Consider the following 14,545-nt stretch of genomic DNA (forward strand, 5'->3'; position numbering starts at 1 on the left):
TAGTTTCATGTGTCCCATATTAGTTAGGTACTGTATTTGCTTTCACTTTCTAATGGAAGCTGCTATTATCTGCATTTAAGAGGGAAAAAGAGAAAGCATTCAAGCGAGGACCAAAATGATAAAAGTGAGCAGAGTCAATACCCATGTTCCACTGAAAAACCGAACACCAGAAAGTAAAATACCTAAGATGATAAAAGTTAGCAGTCAATACCCATGGACAAAAATTCACCAACAGTTGAGGATCAAGATTTCAACACACCCCAATTACAAAACTACCAACTTTTCCTCATATCAACATAACAGTAACAAAGACAACTGTAGGCTTTTTAATGACAGTAAAACTACTACCGAAAAACATGGACGCCAAAAAAGAAAATACAAATCCCAGCCACAAAATCACTTGTTCCTGCTAGATCCTTCGGACTAGGTAGACTTCATGGACGATCGTAGTTGTGAGACAGTTGTAAAGTTGACGCCGTCTTTTACAAAAGCAGGTTTCTTGATATTCACCGGTCGATTACCCTATAATAAACATACATTTATTGCCTATTATTGAATACATTTTATACAAATATATATTACAAATAATTTACATTTATCAATGATATTAAACTTAAGCTTACTTGAATATGAACACCAACGTCTTGTGGTCTTCTCACCTGTAGTTTTATACATACACAAATAAGAATTTTCGTAAACAACACAAAAACAATGAAATGAACCAAATACGTTTACATGTAGTTTTTCTTTTCGTATTTTTTGTGTCACGGTCTCTTGTTGGACGTCTTCATTCTCCTTACAAGTCCTTTGATTATGTCCTGATCCATCGCATAATTTGCATTTATTGAAATTTTTCACACCTTTCAACTTATTTCGAGAAGAAGGGGGAGGTTCATCTGGTTCTCTTCTTCGCAATTTCGCCGGTCTTCCAAGTTTCTGTTTGTGAATTGGAGGCAATAGAGGAGGAAAATTACATTCAGGCCACAAACTTGGACCATTGGTAGGCATTATGGACATTGCATAACATCTTTTATAGGTCTCGATCAGGTAATACGAATGAACATACATCTCTGGATCCTCTTTTTTGCACCAAATGGCGCATACAGCGTGCTTGCAAGGAATGCCAGTCAAATCATATCTCCTACAACTGCAAGACCTAATCGACAGGTCAACTGAATGTTGATCACGTATATCATCTGATCTTGATATCTGGTAATGCATCTCATCGGACTTCATTGGGAAATACCTAACAGCCTCCATATAGATCTTTTCCAACACATCTTTGATGTTTGGACAAATTCGACCCTTCCATTTTTTTACCTTCTCTCTATTAACTTGAAATCTGGCCATCAAAAGATTCCGTAGTGTTTCAAACATATCTATCACTGGTTTTTCCCTGGCATCTAAAATAATGCTGTTAAAAGTTTCACACATGTTGTTCAATAAGATGTCAGATTTAGGGGAGGTGCTGAAATATGCTCTAGACCATTGATTTTCATGCTTCTTAGCAAGCCATTCATATGCATTTTCATCAATAACTTTCATCTCATTCATTTGAACTCGAAAAACTTCAATTCTTGTCGCTTTTGCCGCAGCCCAAAAGGTGATCTTAACAGCTAAACTCTTGAATCCAGCACGTTTCATATTGCTGTGTAAGTGTCGGACACAAAATCTATGCTCCGCATCAGGAAATAAAGATTCAAGTGCTGGAATCAAACCTTTTTGCTTATCTGACATAAATGTAAAATCATACTGAGCACCACTAATCCCAAGGTCTTCATCTAAGAGCCGGAGAAACCATGTCCAACTATCTTTTATTTCACGTTCAACCAACGCGTAACATATTGGGAATGTGTTGTTATTCGGATCTAATCCCACAGCCACTAGCAATTGTCCACCATGTTGTTCCTTTAAGAAGCATCCATCAACACCAATGACACGACGGCATGCATCCTTAAACCCTTGCTTACACGCTGAAAAACAAACGTATAATCTTTGGAACCTTGGCCCTTCTTCGTCTTCTGTCAACTTCAAAACTACTGTGGCTCGAGAATCTGATCTTTTGAGTTCAGCACAATATTTCCTTAGTTGACGATATTGCTCATGTGCAGTCCCTTGCACCAGCATTAGTGCCTTTCGCTTTGCTACATAAGCTACCTTCCTCGAAATGTTTACATTCAATGTCCTGCAAATCTCTTGCTTAAACTCATCGGTTCCCATTTTAGGATTTGTCGCTATTATCCTGGAAAAAGTCTTTGCCAACCACGTTGAGTTGATGCTCTTGTTGCTAAATTCCCGAAAACATTTATTATGCTTGTCATCAAAAGTTCTTATTTGCCAACAACTGTCATTAGTCATCTTTGCAACATGAATAATCCAGCGGCAATCATCATTGTTGCACTTCGCCCAAAGACGAATATTATCATTCTTCACAAAATTCACTGCCATTCCTCTTCTAATGCAGTGAGTTTGAATCGCAAATTTCGCTTCTTTCTTTGAGCAAAAAATCATACCATGCTTCAAGCCCGGGTTTTCAGATTCTCTCTTTGGATCAAACTTTGGATAATTTTTTGCTTCTTCCTCATCAGAATCATGAATACTATCCAAATCTTCATTGTCTACGCAAACATCTTCTTCGTCGCCATCATCATCCTCCAGCTCATGCACCACTAATTGCAGATTATCTGCATTTTCTCTCTCAACAGAAATCGTATTCTTTCCTTTCGTAGATTGAATTTCATGGTCAATGAATGCATCAAACAACATATCATCCATGACAACAACTTCATCGATGTCAAAAAATTCACCGACAGCTTGAAATCCACTTTGTTCGTTTAAACCATTAATTGAATATGCATCTAAGTGTTCCATATAAATTTCTACCTCATAGTTTGTTGGAATATTCTTTCTAACTTCCAACACATCTGAATCATTTCGTAAACATCTCCTTTTATTTAGCGTATTCCCGATCTTGTGCCAAAACATAATAGCATCTTTATTTTTGAATCCAAGATCATCTGCAAACCCCCACAACTCAACCATTGCTAACTTATCAAGATAAAAAAGTCGAAATATTCAAAACTTCCCCCAACGTATTCATCATGTTCTCCTTTACATTTAAACCTTCCCCTGTAATGCATTTTAATAGTAATCAAATCTTGTTTTCCAAGTAAACCTACACATAAAAAAACGAAAAAACAATATAAGTCTTGACTGAAAAATGCATGATACAAAATTAAGTAAAAAAAAGTGAAAATATAATAAATTACCATAATTTGGAGTAATCTCGATTGTCGAGTTACTGCGTTTAGCCATTACTTATCAACCTTGCGGTGACGACACATAGAGAAATTCATCGGCTGAGGAAGGAGAGAGTGAGGACAGGGATGAAGACTTCCTTCAACTGGAAATCCATTTCAAGCAATGTAACTTTCGGCTGCTAATAAATAACAAGCAATTAGCTTACGAAAAATGATACTTCGCTGAAATATTTAACGGATTTGACCATCATCAACGAAAAAAAATTATTCCCAATTTCAAGATATTACAGATGCGGCTATATTTCTAAGATTTCACGATGCTTCGATTTAAAGATTTCAAGAATTACATTAATTCCAGTCAAAAGCATTGCGTACATACCTTGATGACATCGAGAGATGGCGAGATGGAGGAGGTTGGGGATTTCTGGGGATTTTTAGCGTAGAGATAGCATCAGTTTTTTTGGGGATTTTGAATGGGGGAGGAATGGAGGAGTTTGGGAATTTTTAGCGTAGAGAAAGTATCGATTTTTTGGGGATTTTAATTTTGTTCTAATTGATTTATGAAGTCAATCTAATCTGTTAAGTTTGCCAGCAAACTAACAGAAAAATAGGATTGAGACAACTTTGGTAATTTTTAGGACTAAATCGGCTCATTATATTCGTTTAGGATTACATCGGGAACTACCCCAAACATATGGGACTGAACCGAGAATTTATCCGCACGGAATGGCAAATAAAAACCCTAACTAGCTATACGTAGAACCGCTCCCCTCCGCTTGCTTCCCCCAACTCCCGCCGCTCCCAGCCTACAGATTTACTTAACGATGGTGGGCCGCCGCCGAACCGCACGATTTATACGTACATATATAACAAAAGGCATTAATCTAGTTTATCTATGGGTTAAGTTGTTTTTTTTCCTATCGTTGCAGGCGCCGAAGAAGGAAAAGGCTCCTCCACCGTCATCCAAGCCGGCGAAGACCGGCGGAGGAAAGCAGAAGAAGAAGGTGAATTTTTTGTGCGGTTCTGCTTGTGTGTGTTATCGGTGATGTGTGTGTGAAGTAGTGTCTGATATGGTGGAAATGCTGTGGCGAATCGTAATTTGCAGAAGTGGAGCAAGGGAAAGCAGAAGGAGAAGGTGAACAACATGGTGATGTTTGATAAAGCAACCTACGACAAGTTGCTGTCCGAGGCGCCTAAGTACAAGCTCATCACTCCTTCAGTTCTCTCCGATCGTCTCAGAGTAAGTTCATGTACTCTATATAGAGAGATCGGATATTAACTTGTTATTAGATGGGGTTTGTTTGTGTAACCGCATCATTTGTTATGCTCTACGTTTGGTCTTATTTAGTGTTGCAGTTCATTCACGCACTCGTAATGCACTTTGTTATTGTGTCTTTTCCCATTTTACAGAGGTATTTCATCAATTGATCTGGCTGATCTGAAAGTTTAGCTGACATGGTGTGGATATTCTTAAGATAAACCTTAAAATTATGTGAAATGCTTTAATTTATTTTTACCTTTCTTGCGGACTCCATAATTTGCTGATTCGATGTAGAATGTATTTGAGTTTAATCATGTTAATGAACTTGTTTAGCTCTTAAATCAATTAGAAAAAAAACTTTTCTTTAATCATCATCACATTCCCCGTTTTACTTTACATACAAGATTTTGATTTTCATTGATTTGGTTGGTCGACCGAACTTACCCTGTCTATTTATGTTTGTCTCGATCATCAATATATTCGCAGATCAATGGATCGCTTGCTAGAAAAGCAATCAGGGAACTGATGGCACGAGGTTTGATCAGAATGGTGTCGGTTCACTCAAGCCAGCAGATATACACAAGAGCCACCAACACCTAGATGTTGCTTTTCTCTCTATCGGAGAGCTTGAAATGGGAGTTTGCTAGTTTTGGACCATGTTTCTTTTAGCTTTAATGATAACTATCTTGAATGATATTGTTCCTTGGTATCCTCTAAACCTGGTTTAATATTCAGCATATTTAATCTGATGCAATGTATTTTCATTCTGTTCCACAAGCATGGTGGTAATCATCTTTGCCGTTTTCTTTTCCACGTTAAGATTGTTCAAATGATTGTTCTACTTTTTTGGTTATGGGTATTATCTTTGTCAAATAGCAGTTCACAATAATGACAGCTATTTCAGCTCGAAGGAAAGCTTCATTAAGAGTGTTACAACTGAAGATGCCGAACCAGATCGATCTGTTTCTGAGCACATTGCCGTAGGTTTCAAACCTTGGATCAAATGAGACGATCCAATCTGGTTCCAACAGGTTTTTTCAAAATAATATGCAACTCTGACTAGCGAAAATTGAGAGAAGTATGTTCAGTGTTTAGCAGTGATGAATTTTATTTATTTATTTAAATATAGCTTTTGAAATTATAAGTTTTTATTTAAAGAAGGAATGACCCGCTAACTAATGAACCGTCCGTGTACCTTTATTTATCTACAAAGATGACTTGTATATGGGGTTTTTTTTTAAATTAATTTATTTTTTAATTTTATTTTCAAAAATAATTTTAAAAAAATATATATTGCAACTTTACGGCAATCCGTGCTTCGTAAGCACGGATGGTGCGGACGTGAAGCACCGTCCGTTCTTTGTAAGCACGGATGGTGCTCCACATTGGAGCGTCCGCGCTTACAAAGCACGGACAGTGCTCCCACGTGGAGCCACTTCGTGCTTTGTAAGCACGGACTCTGTCAAAATCAATATTTTTTTTTTCGGTTTTTTCCTGTTCATTTGTTTTTCTTTTCTGAACGATTCACGTGAATATTCATTCAGACTCGTAACGCTTCACGTGAATGTTCAGAATTTCACCCGTACATAAATAATTGAAACGTAAACAGTAGTGAACTTTTTTATTCTATATAAACGATGATATATTAGAAAATTGCATTATCAATTTCTTTTTCAATTTTCTCTCAAGTTTTATTGGCAAAATGTCTCATATCGATATACTCTTATATTTTGGTGGTCACGTAGTTATCGATAATAGATCAGTTGAATATAGCATTCTATTTGTTAGACCGATACGAGTATTACGGTCTATTAATTTGTTGGAGTTGGTTGAAGTTGTGGATAAAATGTTAGGAATCGATCCAACGAATTTTTCTTTGAAGTTGTCAACAAAATATTCATTCATGGAAAGATCATCTTGGCATGAAATTCAAGTCAATCTCGTTGATGATGATTCTTTACAGTTTATAATGCAATGTTACAATATGCATATGTTGCATTTATACGTGGAAGCAAATTCAATTGAGCATCATGTTGGATTTGATGATCCTGACTCCTACGTTCGACATGCATCCGATTTTGGTTTCAATAACCAACCTGGTACTTCTACATATGATGGTTTTCCGGAGCAAGAATCTTTGATTCCACAGGTTACTGAAAGACTCGGTAATATGAGTTTCGATGGTGTAAGTGGGTCTTGGGATCAATATATCAATGTTTCGTCGGAACAACATCATGTTCCATATTGACTGAATCCAACATTAGATATGAGTGCTCGTTGTCCGGATCAGGCCAATAATGATGATATTTTGAGGACTGATTCTGAACCCGATATATCATACAGTGAGTCTGAAGAAGAAGAAGAAGAATTGAATGCTGATGATGAAGTGAATACTCGTACAAATCCTGATGAGGGAACACCATCTCGACAACCACCTCGTGACACATTACAGAGGCAGACTGTACCATTTCTTTCAAACACTTCTGAAATGCCATCATTTTTTAATAAATTTTTTGGGAAAGAGCCTCCTGATTCTGTCGATGTACCTTCTGGAGTGCAATCAAGGTATTACAATCCGGATAGAGGTGAATTATGTGTTAATATGTTATTTAAAGATAAGAATGATCTTATTGCATCTGTGAAGGATTATTCAGTAAGAGTTGTCAGGCGTGGGTACCGTGTCGTGGAAAGCACACGCAGTTTGTGGAAGTTATGTTGTAAAAACAATTCTTCTACGGTCATTTGTCGATGGGGACTTCGCGCTTCTTTGAAGATCAAGACTGAGTATTGGAAAATAACAAAATATGGCGGACCTCACACTTGTATATCTACTTCTGTTGGTATAGATCATAAGAATTTGAACAGTCAAATGGTGGCACATACTCTATTGGGAGTTGTTTGTTGTGATCCTGCGTACGAGATTAAGTATATAATCGAAAATGTGAAAGATAAATATGGATATCAAATCTCGTACACGAAGGCATGGCGCAGTTTGAAACGTGCTATGGAAATTGCTTATGGTACATGGGAGAGCTCCGTTCAATTACTTCCCAAATATATGTTTGCTTTGTCCAAATATAATCTGGGAACAGTTGTGGAGTGGAAGCATCTCAGAGCCAACACTGAAATGAGTAAGACACTGAACTATATTTTCTGGGCATTCAAGCCGTGTATTGATGGGTTTCGGCATTGTCGGAAAATAATAAGTGTCGATGGTACACACTTGTATACCAAATACAAGCACAAAATGTTGATCGGTGTCACTTTGGATGCGAACAATCAGGTTCTACCCCTAGCATTTGCTATTGTGGACGAAGAAACAACAGATTCTTGGAAATGGTTCTTGGAGCACCTAGGAAGACATGTTGTTCGTAGTGAAAATGGTGTGTGTCTTATTTCTGATAGGCATAAGGGAATCGTGCGCGAAACTGGAGATCTACCATATTTTCAATCTCCTTACGGTGTGCATCATTTTTGTTTGAGACATGTGTGTTCAAACTTTAACGTCAAATTCAAATACGTGCATTTGAAAGATTTATGCTGGGCGGCAGGAACATAAAGTCAAATTTGTAAGTTTGAATCAATAATGGAGGCAATCAAGCAAAAAAATATTTTGGCGCACCGATATTTTGCTGGAATTTCGAAAGAAAAATGGAGTTTGGCTCATGACGGTGGTTGGCGTCGTGGGGTGATGACAACCAATATGTCGGAGTGTTTGAACAGTGTGTTGAAGGGTGCGCGTAGACTTCCTATATCTGCCATAGTACACTTGACATTTCTGAGGTGCGTACAATATTTCATTGAACGTATGACAAGAGGTGATCGTATGGTTCAGGAAAATCAGCTGTGGTCATATTACGCATGTCGGAAATATGAGAAATGGGCGAGAAAATCTAGTGAACATCGTGTTGCGAAGTACGATATACGTGAGCAAACTGCTTCGGTCGCAACTGTAGGAAGACCAAGTCGTGGCCAACATATGCAGGTCGTGAAGATATCAACGAGTGATTGTTCATATGGTAAATGGACGATTTTTGGCATCCCATGTTCTCATGCTATTTGCACCGCTCAGTGGCACTCTTTGGATCCAACGACACTTTTGCAGCCCTGGTATAACATATCTGAGTACTTGGCAACGTACGAGGGCAGATTTCAACCTCTTGCAGATGAGCAATACTGGGATCCTCCAACTTTCGAGTTGAACCACAACCCTGTTAGACGTGAAAGAATAAGAGTTGGTAGAGACAGAACTACACGATTGCAAAATGAGATGGACACGGCGGTTTCCAGAGAGAGACAACATTGATGAAGTCTTTTGTTATGATGTAATAACGCTTGATATGTTAATTGAGAATAACTTTCTGTACATTTTTTTTTAATGTTTTTGAATATTTACTTTTCAAATATTTAATTTTAAAAAAAATTAAAAGGCGAACAATCGTCGCGTTCGGGCGCGACCGGAAAATATAACCGCTCGGGCGCGAGAGTGGCTGGGAAAATTTTTTTCCCAGCACGAGCGGTATTTTTTCACCGCTCGAGCGCGAGGGGTGTTGGAGTTTTTTCCAGCGCCGCTGAGCGCGAGCAACGCTTGATTTTTTTCCAGCGCCGCTCGCGCTCGAGCGGTAAAAAATACCGCTCGGGCTCGGGCGCGGGCGGCGCTGGAAAAAAATCCAGAGCCGCTCGCGCTCGAGCGGTATTTCTTTACCGCTCGAGCAGGAGCGGGTATAAGGCCACTCCTCCCTTCTCTCCCCTCCCATTCACTCATTCTACAAGCATTTTCCCCTTCACCTTCTCTCTCAAATCCCAAACTAAAAATTCCCCTTTCTCAAATCCCCTTATCTATAATTTCTTAATACAAATTCATCTTCCTCTTCTCTCATTCTCCGGTCATCTTCTTCAACACAATTCACCACCTGCAATTCTTATCACCATGGCTCCTAAGAAGTCGAAAGGTAATCCTAGTTCTTCCTCTTATTCGTCATTTGATAGAAGTAAATTTGTGAATGAGGCGGCTAAAGCTCGGTATGAACATGCAAAAATTCATAGAAACCCGATTACCGAGCGAGGATTTCGTAGGCAAAAGGAGGATCGATATGTAGGGCCTCTTGTGGAGTTGGAGAGACGGGGATGGGTAAAATTTGGGGCTCAACCTAACGCGGCGGTGGTCTCAGTGGTGCGAGAATTTTATGCAAATGCGGGGGAGAGGACGGATAACAAGGCCTTTGTTCGGGGTAGACTTGTGTCGTATGATTCGGGTAATATCAATGCATTATTAGAAACGTCCGAGGTCGATGATTCCGCCTTCCTGGCTTTGGTTGCTGCCCCGGATTACGCTATGATAATCGGNTTACAACATCAATATAGGAAAGCTCATCTATTCTCAGATCATGATGAGCGTGAATAATAGACACATCGGGCTTTTCTTTCCCACAATCATATCAGAGTTGTGTGCGAGGTCAGGGGGTTGTATTTCGTGATGATGAGGAGTGACTGCAACCAATGAAGCCCATTTGTGCAGATGACTTTCAACGGAAGTACACGAAACGACAGTTAGACTTCCCCACTCATGAGGGAGATACAGGTGGATCGAGCACCGTCGCCCCGCGTCGCCCACAGCCCCGCAGGCGGTCCCAAAACGACAAAGTAGATGAGACTCTTGCCTTCATGGCTCATCAAGAACAAGTTAACTTGAACCACAATGAACATTTCGCCTATGTCGAGTACATGATGCAGACAATGCTAATCCACAGGGGTGTTGACCCAGGAACCATCCCTCCACCTCCGCCGTTCATTCCTCCGTTCCATTTTCAGTATGACTATTAGCAGAAAGGGGATGCATCGGGAGTGCTACCAGAGAATGACGAGGATGAGCCGTGATCAACGATTCCTTATTCAAGTTGAGTGAAGTATGATATCCCATGCTTTTATTTGTTTATTAATATACAATTCATACATTGCATGAGTTAAAGTTTGGGGTTCAATAATTGTAATTTATTTTATTTTCGCAGGTGATCACGAACGGAAGAATGCCAAATTTGATAACATAGACGTCAACTATGTTTTTTCATTTTATCTGTCAATCGTGTACTTTCTTGTGTTCGGATGTGTAAATGTTAAAACATTCTTGTGGACGTGTTTGTTTAATTGTGTTTCTTTTTTTTTTACTAGGCACTTATGATTTTTTTAATCTTATATTCCGTTTATCTTTCGCTTATTATCAATATATTGTAGAAATGGTATAATTTATACAATGCAAACAATACAATGAAATTGATATAGTTACATTTAAGTTGAAGAATCATCGTCATTATTATAATGATACAAATGGCTCCCGGTCTCACAATCAGGTGGATTGCGTCTTCTTCAGTTTGCATCGATCGCCCGTGTCGCACCTCTTTTGCAACATATCTCAGTCTATTATTCCACAACTCAATTGAATTTCTATGATAATCTCTCCAATCGGTGTTTCGATGTCCTATTCTGGTGATATTATGCATATCATCATTGTCGACGGCAGACCCTGGAATTGATTGTCGTCTTCTAAATTGTCGCATCACCCGATTAGGACGGTGCATCTCCACAATGTCAAAGCATATAAGAGGACAAACACATCGCCATATTTTGTTGTCGTATGAATCTGTAATCGTCTTCACATCTATGTCATTCTTCTGATAAACGACCCAATTAAACTGTAAAAAATTAAAATGTTCAGATAATAAATTCATCTACTCAAAACAAAATCATCTTCATTTAATCACTATTAAATATAAAAATTAAAGAACACCTCGTTAATATTCATACAATCTATAGAATCCCTTATAATTCTTACAACATGTGTTGGCGAATGTGTGTAACTGAATTCAATTTTCCACCTACAATTTTAAAAAAAAATTACATATCAAAAATTTATACGAGATATATATGATATTACCACAATAATTCTTAAATAATACCGTGCACACTATACTGAGAAACTGGAATAATAGCATCTGGATCAACGGGAGGTACACCTAATGTTAACACACCTCGGTCGGGGTTAACACATTTAATCCTGCTCCATGCCCATATCTGCTTATAATAATAAAAATATATCAACAAAATTAACAAAAACATTGTGTTAAATAATCACATTACATTAATTATACCTGCAGGATATATAAAGGTCCAGCCATTGTAGTCTTCTCTATACGTGACGCGTTACATAACTCACGGTATAGAAATGCTAAAACTGCACTACCCCAACTATAAGACTTCACATTATCAATATCCCGTAGCAGTTGCAAAAATATTAGTCTAGCAGACCCTCCTTGATAGTCAGGGAGCATTATTCCTCCAATAATCATTAACGCTATACAACGGGTAAATTTAACATCTACTTCTGAAGTATTATCAGTAACAATGTTAGACATACAATGATCGTATAGTGCAGTCATAGACAGATGATCACCTTTCAAATATTTTGATGATGGCAAAAATCCCAACAAATCCAAACAGATGTGTTGCCATTCCTCAACTTTATGTGACACATCTATTCCAGTGACTGTTTCACCATCAATTGTTAGACCCCAAATTATTGAAACATCTTGTAACGTGACGGTTGCTTCACCACATGGAAAATGAAACGTTTGTGTCTCGCGTCGCCAACGTTCAACAAGAGCAGTAATCAAATGATTATCAAAAAGTTGTGAACCACATTCTAAAACTCCATAGAAACCCATATGATTCAAAAATGTAAGCACACGATTGTGTATATAATTATCAGTGTATAACTTCTAAATCAAATTGTCTGACCTCTTCACTTTGATAATATCATCAACGGTTAAGGAAGAAATTGTTGATGACATATGTGTCTATTGTAAATAGAGGACACTGGAATCTTCGGGACCTCGATTCTCTACCATTCTGAAATATGTTGTCGATCTTCTAAAATTCAATATAAAGTAAGCACCGATGTCGAAAAACTTTTGAGAGGGGAGGAAAAATTATGAAGAAGAGAGAAGGAAAAAATGAATGGGTAAAGAAGGAGGAATGAAGAGATAAAGGAGGGGGATAAGGTGAGGGGGTGAGGGGTGAATTGAGCACACACGTGGACTGTCCGCTCCTACAGCGTCCGTGCTCCGTAAATGCGGACGGCTCGCGCGGACGCTCCACGTCCGCACCATCCATGCTTACAAAGCACGGATTGCAGTAAAGTTGCAATATATATATATTTTAAATTATTTTTGAAATTAAAATTAAAAAATAAATTAATTTTAAAAAAAAAACCCCTTATGCCCAGTGTGAGAAAGGAAGTGGCATCTGAGAAGAGATTTTTTTTTCCCAATTGGAAGATATTTGCAGACATATTTGAGTCCGCCACTTGCAAACTAGCTATGAATTTCACCATGCGATTACATGAATTTCACTCTTTTAGCTTTTCCAATGATGCAATATTCACACTGCCTAGGCCGAGAATTTGGTCTCCACACAGCAAGTTTTTCTTGGATATGTGAATTAATCCTTGCTCACTGACGTGTCCTAGTCTGAGATGCCATAACTTTGATGTATCATTGGTGGTTTACGCCATAGCAGACCTGCCTATCACTGTGGTACCTTGTAGTATGTGTAGCGAGTTTTTTGTGTGTTCTTGCATGACCACTAATGACCCCTTTTGTATTGTGAGCATGCCATTTTCAGATTTGAAATTATAACCATTCGAGTCAAGTATCTCTAAGGAGATCAAATTTCTTTTGGACAAATCTCACTTCAGTCAGCACTCTCTCCATTCCATCATGCATTTTGAGTCTTATGGTACCGATGCCCCTCACTTTGCATGATAAATCATTTCCCAAGCAGTACCAAACCTTCTTCTGCTTCAGTGAATGTCTCAAACCAGGATCTGGTGGGACACATGTGGAATGAACACCTCGAATCAAGGATCCAATCAATGCAAGGGCTTTGATCTGTAATTGCCAGTACTTATGCTGAGTCATAGCCTTCACATGCCACCGCAGCTTCAGCACTTTCCCTTGATTTGTCTTGTCAGTTCTTCCTTTCAAGGCAATTCCTTTTGTAGTGTCCCTCCTTATGACATTGGAAACATCTATGTTTATTTCTGTTTTTGGATCTTGAGTGGTTTCTTTCGTTTCTTGTGGACCTCTTCTAAGTTCTTCCACGAATTGCAAGGCTTTCTCCTTGCATATGCCCATTGGATTGAATCTTCTTTTGTAATTCTTTGGCTTGTATAGATGATTTGAACTTCTTCAAGAGATATTGTTTGTTCTCTGCCATATAACATGGCATCACGTAGATTTTCGCATGAACTTGGGAGGGAGTTTAACAATATCAGGGCCTTGTCTTCATCCTCCAACTTCACATCTATATTCTCAAGATCATCCAGGATTTTAATAAATTCATCTATTTGAGTTGAGATCCTTTTATCGTCTGTGATCATGAAGGAATATAGTCGTTGCTTCATATACGGTCTGTTGGCAAGTGACTTAGTCATGTATAAGTTTTCCAGCTTGTTCCACATGGTTGTCGCAGAAGTTTCTTTTGAAACTTCCGTGAGAAGTTTATCATCGAGGCACATTATGATGGCGCTTTGTGCTTTGGCAAGGATTTGTATCTTCTCATTTGAATCATCTGGGATCGCGTCTTCTCCCTTTAGTGCTTCTACCAGCCTCTGTTGGATTAATATAGCTTTCATCTTGATCCTCCACAGTCCGAAGTCATTGCTTCCTGAGAACTTCTTGATATCAAGTTTCATCGAACTCATCTTCTTGATCTTCTTGGTCGTGGCTTTGTCTCCCCTTCCCACGGACGGCGCCAATTGTAAGGTTTTATCAATCAAGATTTATGACAAACACAATGCAGCACATGCAATCAATCAAGAATCCAAGCACACAAGATAAAACACGATCGAATTACGTGGTTCAGCGTTCAGACGCCTACATCCACGGGTGTAAGGCCCTGTAATTAATTATCCGGTAATTTTGGCATAATTAGAATAATTATTGAGTTATAAATTAAAATAATTATTTAT

At 38.5% G+C, this 14,545-nt stretch overlaps 4 protein-coding genes across 5 annotated transcripts; 3 read left to right on the forward strand and 1 right to left on the reverse strand.

The window, feature by feature from the left end:
- Positions 1-242: 242 nt before the first annotated feature.
- LOC140988855 (uncharacterized) lies at positions 243-3,490 on the reverse strand. 2 transcript variants are annotated; one of them, XM_073457932.1, is made up of 4 exons: positions 3,270-3,490; positions 736-3,175; positions 624-659; positions 243-522 (listed from the first exon to the last, which is right to left on the reverse strand). In XM_073457932.1, the coding sequence occupies exons 2-4, from the start codon at positions 3,040-3,042 to the stop codon at positions 424-426; spliced, it is 2,442 nt and encodes an 813-aa protein (XP_073314033.1). In that variant the 5' UTR covers positions 3,043-3,175; positions 3,270-3,490; the 3' UTR covers positions 243-423. The 2 variants fall into 2 exon arrangements, with proteins under 2 accessions (XP_073314033.1, XP_073314032.1); XM_073457931.1 differs by having other exon boundaries at positions 736-3,490.
- Positions 3,491-3,948: 458 nt separating this feature from the next.
- On the forward strand, positions 3,949-5,334 carry LOC140988148 (small ribosomal subunit protein eS25-like). Its single transcript, XM_073457103.1, has 4 exons — positions 3,949-4,087; positions 4,190-4,264; positions 4,366-4,500; positions 5,008-5,334. The coding sequence occupies exons 1-4, from the start codon at positions 4,085-4,087 to the stop codon at positions 5,119-5,121; spliced, it is 327 nt and encodes a 108-aa protein (XP_073313204.1). The 5' UTR covers positions 3,949-4,084; the 3' UTR covers positions 5,122-5,334.
- A 1,453-nt stretch (positions 5,335-6,787) lies between these two features.
- On the forward strand, positions 6,788-8,080 carry LOC140987756 (uncharacterized). The gene has a single exon (XM_073456409.1). The coding sequence runs from the start codon at positions 6,788-6,790 to the stop codon at positions 8,078-8,080; it is 1,293 nt and encodes a 430-aa protein (XP_073312510.1).
- A 27-nt stretch (positions 8,081-8,107) lies between these two features.
- On the forward strand, positions 8,108-8,827 carry LOC140987758 (uncharacterized). The gene has a single exon (XM_073456411.1). The coding sequence runs from the start codon at positions 8,108-8,110 to the stop codon at positions 8,825-8,827; it is 720 nt and encodes a 239-aa protein (XP_073312512.1).
- Positions 8,828-14,545: the final 5,718 nt, after the last annotated feature.

This window comes from Primulina huaijiensis, chromosome 11 (assembly GCF_012295235.1).
Source record: "Primulina huaijiensis isolate GDHJ02 chromosome 11, ASM1229523v2, whole genome shotgun sequence".
Lineage (NCBI taxonomy): Eukaryota > Viridiplantae > Streptophyta > Magnoliopsida > Lamiales > Gesneriaceae > Primulina > Primulina huaijiensis.

Coding starts and splice junctions, on each gene's coding strand:
- LOC140988148 (XM_073457103.1), top strand. Junction 4,265..4,365: donor GAGGAAAGCAGAAGAAGAAG/GTGAATTTTTTG, acceptor CGTAATTTGCAG/AAGTGGAGCAAGGGAAAGCA. Junction 4,501..5,007: donor TTCTCTCCGATCGTCTCAGA/GTAAGTTCATGT, acceptor ATATATTCGCAG/ATCAATGGATCGCTTGCTAG.
- LOC140987756 (XM_073456409.1), top strand. CDS start 6,788: ATGAGTGCTCGTTGTCCGGATCAGGCCAATAATGATGATATTTTGAGG.
- LOC140987758 (XM_073456411.1), top strand. CDS start 8,108: ATGGAGGCAATCAAGCAAAAAAATATTTTGGCGCACCGATATTTTGCT.
- LOC140988855 (XM_073457932.1), bottom strand. CDS start 3,042: ATGGTTGAGTTGTGGGGGTTTGCAGATGATCTTGGATTCAAAAATAAA. Junction 660..735: donor TACGAAAAGAAAAACTACAT/GTAAACGTATTT, acceptor ATAAAACTACAG/GTGAGAAGACCACAAGACGT. Junction 523..623: donor ACGTTGGTGTTCATATTCAA/GTAAGCTTAAGT, acceptor TGTTTATTATAG/GGTAATCGACCGGTGAATAT.